This window comes from Xiphophorus maculatus, chromosome 18 (genome assembly GCF_002775205.1).
Source record: "Xiphophorus maculatus strain JP 163 A chromosome 18, X_maculatus-5.0-male, whole genome shotgun sequence".
NCBI classification, from domain to species: domain Eukaryota; kingdom Metazoa; phylum Chordata; class Actinopteri; order Cyprinodontiformes; family Poeciliidae; genus Xiphophorus; species Xiphophorus maculatus.
Window position 1 is genome coordinate 14,495,554 of NC_036460.1, and position 18,621 is coordinate 14,514,174.

The 18,621-nt window shown below is 36.8% G+C and overlaps 1 protein-coding gene across 7 annotated transcripts in view; it reads left to right on the top strand.

Annotated features, from left to right (window-relative positions):
* Positions 1 to 18,621, top strand: part of kirrel3 (kirre like nephrin family adhesion molecule 3) — a 191,941-nt gene that overhangs the window by 131,276 nt on the left and 42,044 nt on the right. For 5 of the 7 annotated variants that reach the window (XM_023351558.1, XM_023351559.1, XM_023351563.1 and 2 more), the window contains exons 5-6: positions 8,344 to 8,513; positions 14,404 to 14,554. In XM_023351558.1, the coding sequence (XP_023207326.1) occupies positions 8,344 to 8,513; positions 14,404 to 14,554 (321 nt within the window). The remainder of the gene's footprint in view (positions 1 to 8,343; positions 8,514 to 14,403; positions 14,555 to 18,621) is intronic. The other 2 variants (XM_023351561.1, XM_023351565.1) reach the window with 1 other exon arrangement.

Consider the following 18,621-nt stretch of genomic DNA (forward strand, 5'->3'; position numbering starts at 1 on the left):
TTTATCCATGCCCCTCTTTGAGGCGACGGACTTACCACCTTGCTTCTCTGAGTTAATTACACATTAATATGCTTTGGTTTCATTTATGGGGCTCTTTGATTTTGCACTAAAAGTAAATGATGACAAAGCTCAGTCCATCTGACATCACTTTCTCTTTTTTATGTGAGAAGCCCAATTCATAGTTTATAGTTAAATATGTCAAGAATAAAAAATAATAGAAATTTTTAAGACAAAGAATGAGTAAGGCATTTTTTCAGCTTTGAAGATAAAGTAGAGGAATGTAACAAAAAGACTAGGATGGGGTGATGTAATAGTCTGCTTGTGACAGACTAATTTGGATTTTTCTCTTCAGAGAGAGACAGAAAAAAATGACTATTTGAAGCGTGTAACTCACCATGACATCTGTGATCCAGAGAAGCCACTGAATCTAAAGACAACTCAAAATATGTGACCCTATTAAGATCTTTCAAATGATTAAAGTAATGAACTCACTGTATCTGGGAGCTGTTTTTCTTTAGCTAAGACACAAACCTTACATCTTTGATTATTACCGACAGGCACATCCTTTGTGGCAGCTCTGCAGTCTGTAATCTTTGATTTGTATAAAACCTGTAATCACAGTAATACTTGCAAAACCTGATTTCTAAGGATGAATGCCCACAGGTTTCATGGAGAATAAAAATTGTGAAAGTATTGAAAGGGTTTTCATTATTATACTTCCGAAAAAGAAAAAAAAGAGAAGTCAGTGAAGCAGGGTTAGCAGTGAGTCAGCCCTGTAATTAAAGAGGAGCGATCAATCTGTACCACTGACCACACTACTTATGCCAAGTCCATCGAATGGCTGCAGTAAAGAGCTAATTTAGAACCATTAGGGACTGCCAAGTTTGCAAACAGCCCAGTAATGATGATGGCTGATTCAAGTTCAAGGCTTGGCCTCTGTCTAACAGTCAGACCTGGCAGTCACAGGAAGGGATCTGTGAAAGATCTCAGATGAAGAGAAATATATATTTTTTTAATCATTATTTTCGTTTTTCAGTCATTTGCATGTTTATTGCATGCTGACTTATTGATCAAATCTTCCCATTTTCCTGCCTTACCAATCCCTTCATCTTCCAAGGAAACTAAAAACACAAAAGTTTCCCAGTTTGCCTTTTCTTTAGTTGATCACAAGTGTATTTCTAATAATTTATGTGTTTTATTATTTTTTAAGAATATTTTGTAGATATTTATTAAAAGAAACTGTGTCTGGCTTACCATAATTGCCGTTTTACACCAGGTTCTTGTATTGCAAAACACAAAAATACACAAATATCCAACATTACATTGATATACACTAAACAGCAGTGCACAGTGAATGCAGAAGAAGATGACCCCCAGTTGGAGCCCATGTGTCTTCTTAAAAGTATCAGTGTTGAAATAGACTTTATATGTTGTGGAGTATCATTCCATGCTTTGGTATAAACACAGAAAAAATTAGGCCTTGGTTGTATTGGTCTACATATCATTACTATTTGTACTAGGATCTAATACTAAATTGTATTAGATTTGTTTATAGTTTCTCTTCTATGTGTCCAAGCAGTTACTAAAATTTTCTCATGCTAGCACATATGCAAAAATTAAAATAAATATCAAATATCAAGAGCTTATATTTTCAATTTGAGAGCAGGAGTTCATATCTTTGTAATGTTTGCACTCAGAACATCTACTTTCTTTCAAATAAAATCAGTTTAATTCCCCCATATGCACAGTTTTATTATTACCTAATCAGGCAGCTGATAAAAATATCTTACTATCTTACTGAACTCAAAAATATACACTTATGTAAAGATACTGCACATACCTCCAACTTGAAATATGACTATGACTAAATATTAACTATGGAAGGAAAAATAGTCTTCCTACTTAGGTTATAAGAAGATTACAGACTCAGTTATCCTAATAAACAATTGTGTGTAGTAGATAATTAGGGAATTTTGTTATTTCTATACTGCTACTGTGTTTTCTTTTGTAGATATTTAATAAAAAAGCACTTGTATTTACCTAAAATCTTTGTCCTGTATGCCGATACCGACAAAACTAGCCCTGTATTTACTTGGTATCTGAACAAAACCAGAATTCCCCTATTTCACACACCCCTTCTGACTTTGACAAGTGGTGGCAAGTATTTCTTTGTAACTGACCTAATGGCAAGGGCATTTCTAAGAGCGGATTTAGCTATGAGAGTAAAAAGACCTACATAATTGCATCACAAAGTGGTGTGGAGGTGGTGAGGCAGAACGCTGTAGACCCAGGATGTGATAAATAAATTATTTTAATGAAGGATGTCCAGAATAACACAGTCCAAATAAAGTCCAGAAACACCGTACAGCACGGCCGAGCGGAAACCAGGGCTCGACGCCGGTAGCAACCGGTTACACGCAGGACTATAAACAACGAACTGGGCACACAGACGAAGGGGACAAGACGCTAAATGAGACGATAGCTAGACAAGGACCCGACGAGGAACAAAGAACACAGGTGGGGTTTAATACACTGAGGGTAATCAGGGAACGAGACATACCTGGGAATGAGACACACCTGGGAAACAATCAAGGGGAAAACAGGACAACACTGGGACTCAGAGACACAGAAAATTCTAAATAAACACAGAGAAAAACTCAAATTATGACAAATTGGTACCATGAAGAATCTGGAAATACTCTGAAATTCAAACTCATTGAACTTTCACTATTTTTAATGTCCCAACCATAAGGTTCAGTGTAAATAACAATGGACTGTTTTGAGAGTTTATATTAGAGCGACACAGAGTAGCATGTAATTGTTAAGTGGAAGAATTATTACACATGGTTTTTAAAACAGATTGTCCAGAACAAGAAACACACATCAAAGATCAACACTTTAGTCAAGCTAAATTAAGAGGGAGGAGTAATAGGCCCAAGAAGTAATAGGCCGAGGATAACTGAAGGAGCTGCAGATAGCCATAGTCCAGGTGGGCAAATCTGTTAACAGAACAACTATAAACTGTGCAGCACAAGTATGTTCTTTTTAAAACTATGGCAAGAACAAAGCAGTTTGACACAACCTTTGTATGAGACAGAGCATTCATTTGAAAGAAATGTTTGCCCTACATGTATAACACTATGTATGCAATAACCTAATAGTGGACGTATCACTGAACACACAAGTCCCACAATGCAAAATGGTGGTGCTGGCATTGAGCTGCAGGTGATGCATTTCTTCAGTAGGGACAAAACTACTGATCAGACTTAAGGGAAAGATGAATGGAGATCGAAGGTAATTCTTGAAGAAAACCTATTGATTCAGACCGAAGTTGAGGTTTGCCTTCCAACAGGACATCAACCTTAGGCACACAGCCAGAGTTACAATTGAATGATTTAGATCAGAGGTGTCCATCTTCAATCCTCCAGGGTTAGTGTCCTGTATGTGTTGACTGCATCCTTGTTCCAACACAACTGATTTAAATGACTGAATTATCTCTTCTTGACATCACTTTAGGTTCCCGAGATGCCCATTTGATCTAGGTGTGCTGAACCAAAGCAACATCTAAAACATACAAGGACCAACTTTGAACACGACCAAAGTATGTTTATCTGTTAGAACAGGCCAGTGAGACACCAGATTTAAGTCCAACTGATAGTCTGCAGCAATTCTCAAATAATGTTCACTGATGTTTCTCATCTGGTTTGACTGAGCTCCAGCATCTTTGCAAAAAACAATGCGCAAAACTATACAGTCTCTAGATGTACAAAGCTTGCAGTACCGCAAAATACTTGCAGCTGTTATATAGCAAGGAGTGGCTCTAAGGTGTTTAAGAGGTATAAACACCTTGACAAGGCATTGAATTTTGACACCACTGTTACAATTCCCATAGAACCTGAAATACAGTGAAAGAGAGTAAGATATTAAGGCAGCCAAGTCAAGTACCTCCCCTCAAAGTGTTTTGCTGGCAAGGATACCACCACTTCCACAGTGACATGACCTGAATGTGTTCCACAGCACAGATATTTCTGCCTTTGACTTTCATGAAACTCCACTACACCTGTGGAGAAGTAGTGAAGCAGAAATTTTACGACGTTCTTGTGTGCTTCACATCGCTGCTCCAGAAAAGAAAAGGTACGACACATTTTAACTGAGACTAAAGGAGGCATATAGACTTAACTATGTAATGAAGACATAACCAAGTTCATTAGTGGTGTTGCTTTCAGAAGCTAGCACCTTTATACAGACACCGATATGTGTTAACATGCCTGGGAGATCTTTTTTTTTTCTCCTTGGAAAGAAAGGATAAAAAACTTGTGATCTCACCTTTCCTTGGAGCTTTGAGCACTTTGAGCAATAGCAGGAAAATCACCCCTCCTGAATGTGCGCCATTCAAAGGAGAGTCCTATCAGTCACATACTGTCAGGCTCTCCTATCTAATCTTCTCCTCTCCATATGAAAGCCTTTATGGCTGCCTTATATGCTTGACATTTAATTAATGTTTCAGTCATGTCTGCTGGAGAATGCTGACAGCAAGCCGATATCTCTGGATCTTTGCAATCAGCTGTCATGGAGTGAGTCTCACTTTTATTTTGTCTGCATTTCTGGTTCATAATGCTGTTCTCATGCTCCTTGTCTCATTTGCATATCAAGCAGGCACTGGATTGTTAGCATGAGAATAAACTAATAGGATCCTCCTCATGACCCTCTTTCCAATTGATGATGAAAGAACAGAAGGTGGCCACATTCTCACAGAGATGCTTTCCTCCTTGCAAAAATCAGCATGCTCACTTGTCTGACCTGCTTGTTTTGACCTGGGATTCCTCCACCTCTCCCACCCTCTACATATTAATGAGGAGAAGATGAAAGGGAGCCATGCCAGAACCAACGCTGCATTTCAAACTCGAGCACATATAGGGAACAAGTGATTCTGAAATGTCTTTGAAATAGCAGATTTGCTTGGCCAGCTGGCCGGAGTCGAAGTAGTCTGGTCTAGTCAGAGTACAGACTTCAGTGTTCCCACGCAGGCCTGAATCAGCCATTACTCATGGTAAATGTGCGGGGTTGATGGGTGTGTTTTCTGATTATTTGAGCAAGGAAACATTTCACATGGTTTTAATCAATAATGTTATGTAAGGAAAATGCATTAGTCATAACAGCCAAAGACTGAAAAGCCACCCCCATCTACTAATCAGCTGCAGCACTAGAACAAAGATGTGCTTGTGTTTAGCAAAGTACTAGAGTGGTACAGATAATCAAATTAAAAACATCCATCCTTTTTAGCAATAAAATAGTTTTAGATCTAACTGGCAACCCACCAATTACAGGATGAAATCATGCTCTTTGTGTTCCTTGTATGTGATAATTCTTTGTTATTTTTTAATACGTGTGTCAAACTCCAGGCCCCTGGGACAAATCTGGCCTGTAATAGACTATAGAATGCCACATAGATGGGAATTCAAGATGAGTTGTGTACTTAAATATTATCATTCAAAATAAGTCAGTTTGTTATTGTATAGAGCCAAATCACATCAGTGTGAAAAGATGTTAGATGTTATTTAATCTCAAGAAATCCAAATTGAATGTAGAGAAAATTGTAATATTTTAACAGAATGTTAATGGATAGTTTATTTTTCCATACATTCTGCTACAACTGGTCCTTTGAGGATATTCATCATGTTCATATGAGTTTCAGATCTGACGCCTTACTTAGGCAAGGTTTAAGTAAGGCGTGAAGAGCCTGAAGTAATTACTTAACACCTAATTTTATTCTTTTCCACCTGAATTTCAAACACAAAACCCCTCCAAGACTGCTTTGTACAGCTACAATAATTTTAATGTCCTCCCAACTCATTTGCAATGAAAATCATCTATGTCTTTTAAACCTTTCCCACTGGATAGAATGTCTTCTTTCATTTTCTGTTTACTAACTGTGAACTGATTGAAGCCCTACTAGAAATACGTCCATGAATCATCAAGGTGGTGGCTTGCTTTTGCACAAAATCTAAATAAAATGATGCCCATTTCCACTCCTCAGTGAGCTAGGGAATGCACCTTACCTAAACATATTTTTATTTCATCATAAGGCAACACAAAGACAAAAAGAACAGGCACCCTCACACATGTTACATTCACACCTATGGAAAATTAATGCTGAATGTTTTGCATGATGCATGTTTTTGGACTGTTGGAGGAAGGCATACTTTCTTGACATGTTGCACACATGTGTAGGAACAACATTCAAATTGTGAGCAAAAAAACTCCTTGCTGGGTTTTGAACCCAGCACCCTCTTGCTTCAAGGCCATAGTTTTAGCAAGTGTATGTGGATTAGCAGTGCTTGATTCACATGTAAAATCAAGTTCTTGTTTGTTTTTCCTCATTTATAGAAAAAAGTCTAAACTGTAGCATGTAGTCTCCTTTGTTGATTGAGAGAAAATTGTCAGCACATTCTTGTTTTCATGCTTAGACGATTGCAATTCCCTGTTTGAACTAGATAAACTTCTGTCACACGTCCTGTCTCGTTCAAAATGCAGTTGTTAGATTATTACAACTTTGTAGTAAGTAAACAGTGGAAATATAGCTCAGTTCAGTTTTTTATTTTTACAACAGATTTGTAGCCCTTTGCAGTCTGATTTTATTAATCAGCTCTTCATTGAGTCAACTTTGTTAAAGGTGTGCAACAAACTTTTAATTTCCTCTCACTTGTACGCCAATAATATTCAGCTGTATGTCTCTTTTAAGCCTAACCAATTTTATAGGTCTTCTGTCCATTTAATTTTCTCCAAAGATCTGCTGCTCATTGGAGTTTTTCCCTTTTTTTTTCTTCTTGAATCACTCTCTGTGAACCCAGGAGATGGTTATGTTTGAAAATCCCAGTAGATCAGCAGTTTCAGAAGTACTCCAACCAGCCCATCTGGCACCAAGAACCATGCCACATTCAAAGTCACCTAAATCCCATTTCTTCCCCATTCTGATGCCCATTATAAACCTCACCAGGCCTACATGGATTGAGTTACTGTCATGTCATTGGCTAATTTGCTATTTGGTATTGCTGCCGGTGAGTGTAAATAAACGTTACTTACATGTAAAGCTCATGTCCATGTGAATGCCAGGACCTACAATCAATTTTCCAATTTTAGCCATTTTAATTTAGCTACTAATCCTTGTAAATATAATGGGTTTTTACTAAGAAAAAGTTGGCCAAATATATCAAAGTCTGTGTTCTGATTTAATAAAGATCTAATAACTAAAGAGCTTTAAAGTAAATCCAGTTATCTGGCTTTGAGATAGAACTTTGGAATTTGTTTGATTATTTACTTCAAACTGAAGTAAAATTGGGAGAAGTAATACTTTTTTAGACTTGTTTTTAATTTCAGAAGCAGCAGGTTTAGAATACTGTATATGTGCTCTTTTACAGGGGAAAGTTCATACATATATCTTGCCATAAAATATTACTTTATGCTGTTTTTCATTAATTTTACGAACACACCCCGAATTACATTTTTTCTCTCTTTTCATCCGTCTCAGATCTGTTTGACAGCAGATATCTCACCCATAACAACCTCCTCTCCAATCATGACGCTGTTGCAGGGGAATATGGCAGCTGCTTGCAAGGCTTTGATTTCATCTTGCCCCAGATTTGCATTGTAATGAGAACTCAGGTCAATCAATAATTCACAGCAGTTTCACTTATAAAAATTAAAGACCGAAAGAGGAAAGGAAAAAAGAAAACAGATCAACTCATGGGTGAAACAAGAACAGGACTTTGATGTGTGCCATAGGAGGCACACATGCAGTTGTGATGCTCTCCTTCTCCGTTTGTATTTGTAAACACTGCGAGCTGCACAGGAGAGGAAAGTACATGCACGCATCTGATCAGTGTAATGGATTTACCCGTAACATGTACTGTATGTGTGCGGAGCCTCTGCACCGAGTGTCTAGAGAGTTGATTGTTGTTTGAAGAGTTATGCTATGACTTTGACTTCCTAAACTGGAAACCACTGCATACGTTGCTTTTCTTTTAGCAAATATACTTTCTGACTGCAGTTTTACACCCTCCATGGCCAACCTGAGATGGAAAAAAAATCCTGCTAATTATACGTGTACATGTGACAAAGGCCCTTAGTAGTGTCTTGTGAAGATCATGAAGTACATGGAAACTAAGAAATTAAGAGTTAGTTTGTTTGTTCATTATTGGTGTGAGTGTATGCGGTACAAGAAACAAATTAAATGAACCCTAGTTTAATAACAAAAGCAATGTTATTTGGTTGTATGCCCCAGTAGTAAACAAGGTATTAATTAACACCTCCAGGGCTTACAACTCCTTTTTTTTGTGTCAATAGTACCCCCGGACGACCCAGTCATCGGTGGCGGACCTGTAGTGAGCCTGAGGGCTGGCAATCCTCTAAACTTGACGTGCCACGCTGACAATGCCAAACCTGCGGCATACATTATCTGGATCCGGAATGGAGAGGTCCTTAACGGGGCCATGTACTCCAAGGTAAGCACTGAGGTGTGTGTCATAACACAGTAATACTTGCAAAACCTGATTTCTAAGGATGAATGCCCACAGGTTTCATGGAGAATAAAAGCAAGGTGGGGGGCTGTGTATGACATTGTTCACTGGTTTTTTAGTTGTAATAACTGAAGCTGTGCATTGATTCTAGATCGTTCCTCTTTAGGTCCAAAAATAATAACTTCAGTTTTGTTTCTGCTCAGCTGGAGAAGGTTTTGGCACTTCCACACATTTATCTGTTCTAAGCATCTGTTCAGTGATTGGATGGGTTCTAAGTCACCTGGTGACATCGTAATGTAGAGCTGTGTGTCATCTGCATAGTTATGGTAGCTAATATTATGTCCTGTTATAACCTGAGCTAGTGGGAGCATATAAATATTGAATAAAAGGGGTCCTTCAGTGTTAGGTGGGTGTTTGCCTTAGACTTTAGGTTGGTTTTATGAAGTGATATTCCTCAAAAACACAAGCATTTGCTTCCTCTGTTTTACAAATGTACTAAAACAAACAGATGGTGAGATCATGAGACTATCAGTAACTTTACGTCTCTTTCCAGCGTTTTGATATCGTCCTACAGACGCTTGCTTGATCAAACAATACTCTAATCTACAATGTGAAGTTCCTGAATATTTTATGCCACAGTCTGATTCTCAACCATAGCTTGTTCTTAGACTTTGGATATCACTGCAGTTCCCAATTCTTTTATACTGTGGTCACATGAACCTAAACACTGGATTCACATTTATTCTCAAGGCTTAGTCATCCATTTAAATCGGTTATATTCTATTTATGTTTAAACAAAGCACATAAAAAGGCAAGGCACTTTAGGCGACTAAGACCACCCGTGCCTTCTTCCTCTCCCTGCGCTGTCTCATCCCATTATTGGCTTTTTTCAAAGAGCAGATAAATGCCATTGATTGGGCTGAGGTACGGCACCAGGCCGCTTTGAATAAACTGATTGCCGGAGGTGCTGTTTGCTAATGGTAGGTGGAGGAGCGTGCTTCCTACCTTCACTTCCTCCTCAGGAGCGAAGGCAGACATGAAGACATCCAGTGCCAATAGGTGACGGATGCTCGCATGCCTGCGCTGAGCTCAAGTATGAGCTTCCCCCCTCTTATCTCTATTGCCTAACATTAAAAAGCAATGGGTTCAATTAAACCAAGATGACTTTTCTTGGGTCCGCAGAGCAGCAGGGGGACATTTTGAAAACATAATCATCTGCTCTGATGGTCTTCTCATATCCAACAGATGAAGAGGTCTAATGTGAGCAGATGTGGTGAAGGGTTCACAAAGATGGCTTTACTGATGGTGTCATATGTAATGACAGTTTTGACCCATCCAAAACCTCATTTCTGTGACCTCATGAAAATCTATTTACTGGACCAGTGATTAAATGAAAACTATATGATTAAAACTAACATTTGGCAACCATGTGTGTTGCTTTTAACCAAAGCAGAGTTCATAAAATGATGCACTGCTTATCATTAGTGAGGGTAGCTTAGGAATTTATAGTTGCAGTACATAATGAAGAAGCTCACCAAAGGAGAGAAAGAAGTTACATATCAAAACATATAAATCCCATTAAATTAAAACATTGAAGGAAGGCCTTTAGCTCAAAGCTATACTGAAAAGGTCTCCACACATTTCTGTCTTGGAAAAGTTAAATAAAAAAATAATTTGATGCAGCAGTTTGAGATGAGATTAGAATTCTGAGGATGACTTTAACAGTTGGTTCTATTGCTGTCCATCTTTGCCATCCATACCAAAGATACTATTGTCAGGTTTTGATTTAAAGTGGATCCGAGAATAATTTGTGCTTATGCAACACACTAATTAGGTCTGATCAAGCAAATTATTGTTAAAATGTATTTATTTATCTGTCATATCTTAACTAGTGCTTAGGTTTTGCACGACTGTAGTGGCTAACAAATTATTTTTCATTTTAGCTTTTTCTACTAGACTGTACAACCTAACAGAGGAAACAATGTTCTGCATGTCCTGCTAGAATTTATTCCCTTTCATGTATCAAAGCTAAACTAGAAAAAAAAGTGCATAAAGTGCACACTGCTGGTTTAAATCCTTACAGAACAAAAATTGCAGGTGGTTTTAGTTTCAAGAAATTTAATGAATAGGAAAAAAATAATATTTGACTTCAAAGTCTACATAGGAAAAATTGACCACTTCTCATCTTTTTGTCATAGATTGTTTCATCTCATTGTTGCAAGAGGTTAGCATGTGGTTTTTGAGCAGGTATTTCTTTTGCTATCAAGATTGTTTGTAAAGTAAGAGAGTGTTTATGCTGCACAATTTCCAATAATGCTTGAAAACCACATTAATCAAACAGATAAGAGAAAAAGGGGGTTTATTGTTATAAGCTTCTTTGTTCCTCTTACCTTCAGAAGGTCAGAAAATATTAATTACATCTAAGCTTATTGTCCTGTAATCTGGTTATATGTGTATTGTTTAGAGCTTTATTTGGCATTAAATAAGAAAATATCTCAATTTGTGGTGTGGACTAAGGTTGATTTTTTTTGTGCTGCTGCCAGCTATCCCTGTTTCTAAGATTAATGACTGCAGACAGGTCCAGAGTTATGATAGAAACAATCCCAATTGTGTCACAAAAAACATTACATTGACATACTCCGTGTCTGACAACTAATGTTCTCTGCTTTCAAAGTGACTCACGCACAAATATGAATTTCATCACATGGCTCTTCACATGGAAATGGGATTCACAGAGCATAGGAGCTGTAATATTATTTTCCTGCAAGTCTCAGAAATGCCAAAAAACCTAATATATTCACCCGAGTGGTGTAGATGCCTCAATTTTATGTTCCTTTAAAAGGCACATTGAGATGGTTGAACTATAAAGTGATAAGTATATATAATGTCTTGTATCAGTTTAAAAGTTGAATTATTATTTTTTTAAATCCACACTATTCAGAATGAGGGGTGATTTGGAAGGAAAGATGGCATAGATGAATTGAGGTTTCACTGGCCTAAAATCTTTGCATTAGTGTGAAAGAAAACATCCCTGAGGCATTTGAACCTATTATAGCCTTCATCCTTCTTTAGTGGGGGTCTACCAGGATGCCAATCTTGACATTATTTCCCCACTTTACTTTTGCGAAGGTTCTTCAGATCTATCAGACTGTGAAAATATTCACTCTTGTGGCAACCCCACAGACTATCTGTCAGATAAGTCTTTTGCTTTTACTGAATCAAATCAAATCAAACTTATTTATATAGCACATTTAAGAACAACTGCCATTGGCCAAAGTGCTGTAAAGAAAAAAACACAAAATAACAGTAATCCCAACAGAGAAAATGCTAAATACAAACACAGCATGAGAAAGAAACAGAAAAATAAGTGGCCCAACAAATGAATCTCTCACTCCGTATTAAAAGCCAGTGATTAAAAATGTGTTTTAAGAAGTGACTCAAAGACATCTAGACTACTAAATCCTTTTAAAACTTTAATTTTCTTCTATGGAAACTGACCTTTAGGTTTTGTTGTTGTTTGTATAGGCTCACAGTAATAAAGCTTCAGCTTTCAGGCAGCTACCTGCAGGCTTTGGGTAAAAACGTTTCTGGTATTCACAGCAGTTCATAATTTCATTACTGTGTCACTGGTATAATCTTAGGCGGTTAGTCTAAGAAACTAACCGTCTAAAGTTTCTCGAACACAATCCAAAAAAACTTGCATTTGCAAAGTTACAGCTCAATTTAACTTCAATTTAACTTTAGAAGAGGCTGTTCCAAAGTTTTTTCTCTCAGGCCAGGGAGATCTTTTACTCAAAATGGTAAAAAGTGGTGGGACATGGCAGATTGGATGAAGCCATTCTGTAATGTCAACAAAGAAATTTTAGCTAAGCCTGAATGACTTCTTCATGGAAAAATGGTTCTGTATTTTAACCCCGCTCCTCAGATCAGGTATATTGCTGTCAGAATTCCATGGAGCTTTTTAGGACTTGTCAGGCTCTTGGCAGCTTTCCTGACCAATTTGCATTTTATCTTTTTATTAATTTAGAGAGAATCACACAGTTTGTAATTTCAGGTTAATCAGATTCAGTCATGAAGACTGAAAGCTGAAACAGAACTGAAAGGCTTTTCAACAAAGTTGACGTAATAAATATCTGCTGTTGTTTTTAGTTTTTTTGGTACAATTTCCCTTTGGTGTGTGTTTATTCAATCAATCATGCTTTAGTGCTGCTATTTGCATTTCCACTATGATTAAAGTCACATTGTAGATCTCAAAAAGCCTGTATAAATATAAAATTAAATAACAGAAAGCAAATTATATATCATCTGTTTAAGACACAACGACCTGACTTTTTAACAGGACTTTTGAGAGTTTTGGTTTTGGACATAATTCCCATAGCCTAGCATGTTTTTAATATATAAACACAATTTTCAGCTGTTTCCATTCTAAATTGAGTTTTTTAATGTAGTTTCTTTTCTATGAAAAAGAACTGAGCCTTGCGCCTACTTTAAAGGGAAGGCAGGGAAATGCATCTTGACTTTGTGGTTGACCACCCTGCACCCTGTTGCCCACACAATTTGTTCTATTCAGTGACTTTGTTCTGTCCTGCACTGCTTAGCATAGCCTCCCAGAGCCCTCCTCTGAGTGCCGGAGTCATAGCAGAGAGCCAGCAAGCGCTACCAACCGATTCCAGATGGCTTCCACAATACAGGGCTCAGAGGATGAGCACTGAAAAGAAGATTGATTTCCTTTGTGGAGTATGACAAGCCATGCACTACAGCACAGCTCTCCAGGCACACAAAAGGAAGCTCAAAAAAACATATTTCAAATACTTTTTATTTATTTAATTTCATATCAGCCTCCCTTTGGGGGTAAAACTACAGGCGGAATGTTTTGATGGTTCACTTCTGTTTGCTGCAGTAGAGCCAATTGTATATGTATTTGTTTTAATCTTTTTCTTGCTTTTCTTTGATGTTCCCTTTGTTTTAACTTCTTTATTTTCACACAATTATTTGTGGGAAAAGTTTAGAATTAAGATGTAAAATGCTTACATAGGTGAACATTTCACTTTCTTTTATTTTACACCTGTAGGTGCTTACAGCTTAAAAGATAATTCATATATTTTAAAGTGAAGTTCTGTTGAGATGTTTTTATCAGTAATGGTTTGCTTACTGTTGAGGTGAGTTTCTTCTTATAAAGAAACAGAGTATTGGAAGGCAGCAGCTAGTCAGACAGGGGACAGAAAATTTTGCTTATAGCCTCTTTTAGCTCTTCATGCAGATATCTATGTTAGGTTTTTCTCAAGGTTTTTAAGCTGAATAATATATTTGTTACTATGTTATTGTGATCAAACTGATTCCAGTGCTGAGCTAATGGTAGGGCTTGCTTAGCACCTTTTTTTTTTTTTGCTTCTGCTGCAATCTCTGTCTCTGCATTAATAAACTGGAAATTTCTAAGATCCAGTGTTGACTGGCAAGAGGGTAGAATCACTTTTATTAGGCACTGGAGACCAGTTTAATTATGGACACCAATAACCAAACAAAATGTTTAAAAGCCTGTTTAAAACTTCTGTCTGTTAAATCTAAATATGAATGTTTTTTGTCTGAAATATTTAAAATACAAAAAAATATGTCAAAACAGGGGTCATTCTGACTAGTTTTTCACCAGTTTTGTGGTTTCTTTAGTTCTGTTTTGTCTCACAAAAATAAAGCATCTTTCTATCAGTTACAGTATCTATTAATAATTTTAACTCCTGAGAACTATCCCTCTAAAAAGGTGAACTTTCCTTTTATTACCCCAACTTATATGGGCAATACCCAGGATACAAAATGACACAATGCTCCTCATTTTCGGTATTTAAGCACAAAACTGGTTTGATCTCATGAAGTGTTACTTTGCTTTTTCCAGACATTACTCCGAGATGGCAGGAGAGAAAGCACAGTGAGCACACTCTACCTTTCACCATCCAACATCGAGACTGGTCAGCAGATCATCTGCAAGGCTTCCAACAAGGCAGTGCCCGAGGGCAAGGAGACCCGCGTCACTATTGACATTCAGCGTAAGCATATTTTCTCTAAATCTTTACAGTTAGATGAGAAGAAAACACCAACATATGATCAGCAGGATTCAGAAATATGAATTATACTGTTACAAAAACCCACATGAGTTTAACGCTGTGGTCATATGTGATCTCCTGTAGACTCTCACTGGTATTCATAATTGATTTCCTTTTTTCTTCTCACATGCCATCTAGTCATATCGATTGGTGATACACCAGTAGTTTTCATTTTCTGTGATGAAAAATATATTAAGAAAAGTCAGAGCATCTGTCCATCTAAATACGTGTGTTCCGGCTACCTGCTCACTGTGGAAGAATGCAAAGTCTTCCCACCTCCCATATTTTCTCTCTCATGCCATCAGTCTCTTTGATGAGAGAATCCACATTTCCAGTTGAAAATAGGCAAAGTAAGCCCAGCGTGTAAACCTCATTCAGCCTCAATTGTCAGGGAATATTTTTTCGATCAAGAACTGCTCACAGTAAGAGAAAAGAATTGAACAATGGGATTTTGCATCACTCACAACCCCTTCAACGCCATTAAGTATGACTAATAAAGCAGAAAATGCTATTTAGAGAGCCATCATGACTGACGGCTCCATTCTTTTTATTATGTACACGGCAAGAGGCAAGAATGGCACGAGCGGGCATAGCATAATCAGGCCAACTCAGGCGCGGGAGTAAAAATGATTAAGAGTTGTTAGTGTTTGCAACCCTAGCAGTTTGCGCTCTTCGTTTTTTTTCTTTGCCATCCAGTCAGAGAAGGAAGTCTGCCCACATGTAAACTGATTTGTCACCATGTATAATGATGTGTCTCTGATAACTGCCTGCCATCATAGCATCATCCACGCCTGTAAATGTTTGATTTAACCCTGAAAAATGAGTGGAGCAGATCTCTAATTAGCATTCTAAAATGTCGTCTTTACACAATTAAAGCTCCTGAAAACATTTTTCACAGTGTGAGATGAAACCGAGCGACAGCAGAGACTAATTGTCGAGATCCAAACTGTTTCCCACAAGGCTAAGGCTCTCGACTCCCTCCCTCGCTTTTGCTTCCCCCCCCCCCCCCCCCCCTTCTTCCTCCTCCTCTCTTGGATTTGACAGGTAGTGCTCAGCACGGCTGAGTGGAGCCTTTGGAGTTTAACCAGAGATCCACTCATCACATAAAGTTTCCCCTGAATTCAAGCACGCAGTAGCTGAACTTTGATTTCTGTTAGGTATTAATTGTTTAAATTGAATGCAGGCTAATTTGATTACAAGGTCAGCGACTTGTAATCTGTCCAAAAATACAAATGCAAAAATCAAAGCTAAAGGGCAATTACACACTTTTTGATGCACTAAATGGTAAATTTACCACTTAGTGCATCAAATTTACCACTTGAGGTAAATTTACCATTTATCTACCTAGTTATACAGAATCTTGCAAAAGTTTTGAATGTACTTTGTTCTTAAGCACCTTAGGAGGAAGGAAGATGATACATGGTTTTCAAAATGTTTTGCAAACAAAAATTGGAGTGTGACATGCATTTGTGTTCTACCCTCTCGACTCTGATGCCCTTAAATGAAAGTCAGCCAACCTTGATGTTGTTCAATCCCAGTATAATTAATACATCTTTTTTGTAAAGGCTTTGGAGGTTTGTTAGAAAACCATAAAAACACCATAAAGACCAAAGAGCACACCCAAAAAATCCCCATGAAATCAATAGATTTTTGTAGTTGTTGTCTGTCACCATGTCTGTTTTATTCCTTAAGAAAATAATCAAATTTCTGACCAAATTTATATTTTTGAATTTAAAAAAGTAACAAAATGACATTTAATCTATTTTTATTAAATAAAAAAAGTGGCTAACCTTAAGCTAGGTTTGGTCTAAAAGTGATGGTAGATACCTCAGCCTGCATGCAGCAGGCTGCAATTCACTTTATTGCTCGGTAAGAATATCTTACTGTAAAATTCCTGAAAAGATGACTATAGGAACAAGTTGAATGTGAATGAAGTATGCTGTTTACAAAACTTAGAAAGGTTGTTTTAATTCAAAGTGCTGCATCAGTAAAATAAAGTTAGCCCCTTAAAGGACCCCAAAGGCATTCAGAACCATATTGGATGACCTAACTATTCCAACGATTGACTCAATTATTACCAGTGACCTACTTTAATTACCATGTTTAATTTCAATAATAATAATTTTAACAATTACTCCCAGGTTTGACTTAAATTGAACATTTTTAATTTGTTTTTTAAACTGATTATCACCTCTTTAGAAACAGCTATGTGATATAACAATGCTGCTCAATTAGTCACTTGTTCCTTTGCAGCCTTGATTGCTATGTACCTGAAATTTTCAGGTATGGATGGATGGAAGAAGCAATCTGGCATGGGATATTTCAACCTATGCACTGTTAGGTGGACATTTCACATCCACTTTAACAACCAGGGATTCAAGTAATTTCCTATCATTTACTTATAATTTACTCTAAAGAAATGTGATTATGTGACTCTGAAAAAATAATATCTGCCTTGAAGGGACTGTTCATGCTCATTTTGATTTGATCAGGGGTCAGAATCTGTCGTAACTTGTTAGAGTTGACTGACTCAAATGAGTCTCAGAACAGCCATCAATGGAATTAGGAAGTAATTTGAAATTCTTAGAAAATGTTAGATGATCACATTAAATAGTAGATGCAGCTCGAGCATATTTATGGCTGTCTCTTTCCATGAGTTTTCAAAAATATGTACTAGAAAAATAGTGAAGTACCTTATTTAGGACACTGGTCAGGAAAGAAATAGGGAACACTTTTTTTTTCTAAGGGGCTTGTATAAGATTAAAATATTGACTTTGGTTTGTCTAGCTGTTGTCATAATCATTATTGTAATAATAGTAATAATAATAACATTAATGATAAAATCAGAAGTTGAATAGACTAAAACTACTTTTCAACTTGAATAACAACATGACAGAAAAGTGTATTTTAGAATATTAAAATAAAATAAAAAAAGCTGAAAAATGGAACCTTTTACATCCCTCCACTTTTCACTCTGAACAAAAGTTAAAAGCCATTTCACTCCTTTCTGTATAAAGGGAATTGTTCCTTCAAGAGATTTCTATCAGTTCGTAAAAGAAAGGATACACTTCACAATTTGGTCTTTGTAATGGTTCTTGGATGTTCGCTCTCCTCTTATAGTGCAAATCAGCCACAAGTGAATACTCAACAAAACAAGTCGATAATTGTTGGAAGTTTTAAACACCTCTTTCAATCACAGGTAAAAGCATTGTGACTAACCACTCAGAAATCTGAGTATGACAAACTGAAGCTTGTGTCAATTATGTTTTTATGTCATTTAGATTTTGTTAATATGCTTGAAATGTAGTTGGATTGGAAATTCTTGTTGCCAATTCTGTGTTTTTGCTAGTTGGTCCTGTTTTATAAAAACAATGGAGAGATTAACAGCAGCTTAAACTAGCTGCAAATTCAGTTCAGATCACCCATAATTATAACCTCCTTTGGATTTATTTTTAATTTAGGATCTTCACTGGATGCTGACTGTTTTATAACAGCCAACTACTGTAATAAGTTGAGATTCTGAGATTTAGACGGTACAATGACAACATTGGTAGATAATGGCAAAATATGACCCATGTACAGTTTTGATTTTAAGCTCCTAACATTAAGCTGAATAAAACTGAGTCCATTTCTTGCTTTAAAATCAGGAAAGGAATTACGAGGAAAAGTGACTTCAGAATGAAGGTTTTATTCAACATTTCCAGCTATTAATAAAAATAAGATAATTGATCCTCTACGTAATATGTTTACAGATGTTTTTTTTTTCTTTTTGTTTTTTTTTATGCACAAACTTAATAATTATACAAATGACCTAAAGAGTCATTTGATAATAATTAAGAACTATGTTTAAGGAGCTAAATACTAAGTTTATGGAGTTTATGGAGAACAAAGGAATATAATCAAACCACAATGAATGTCATTTTGCAGAAAAGAGGTGAAATTACTCTGAAGACTGATAATGCGTATGTTGTGACTGTGTCCACAGTTTTTAATAATCAACTTAAAAACTA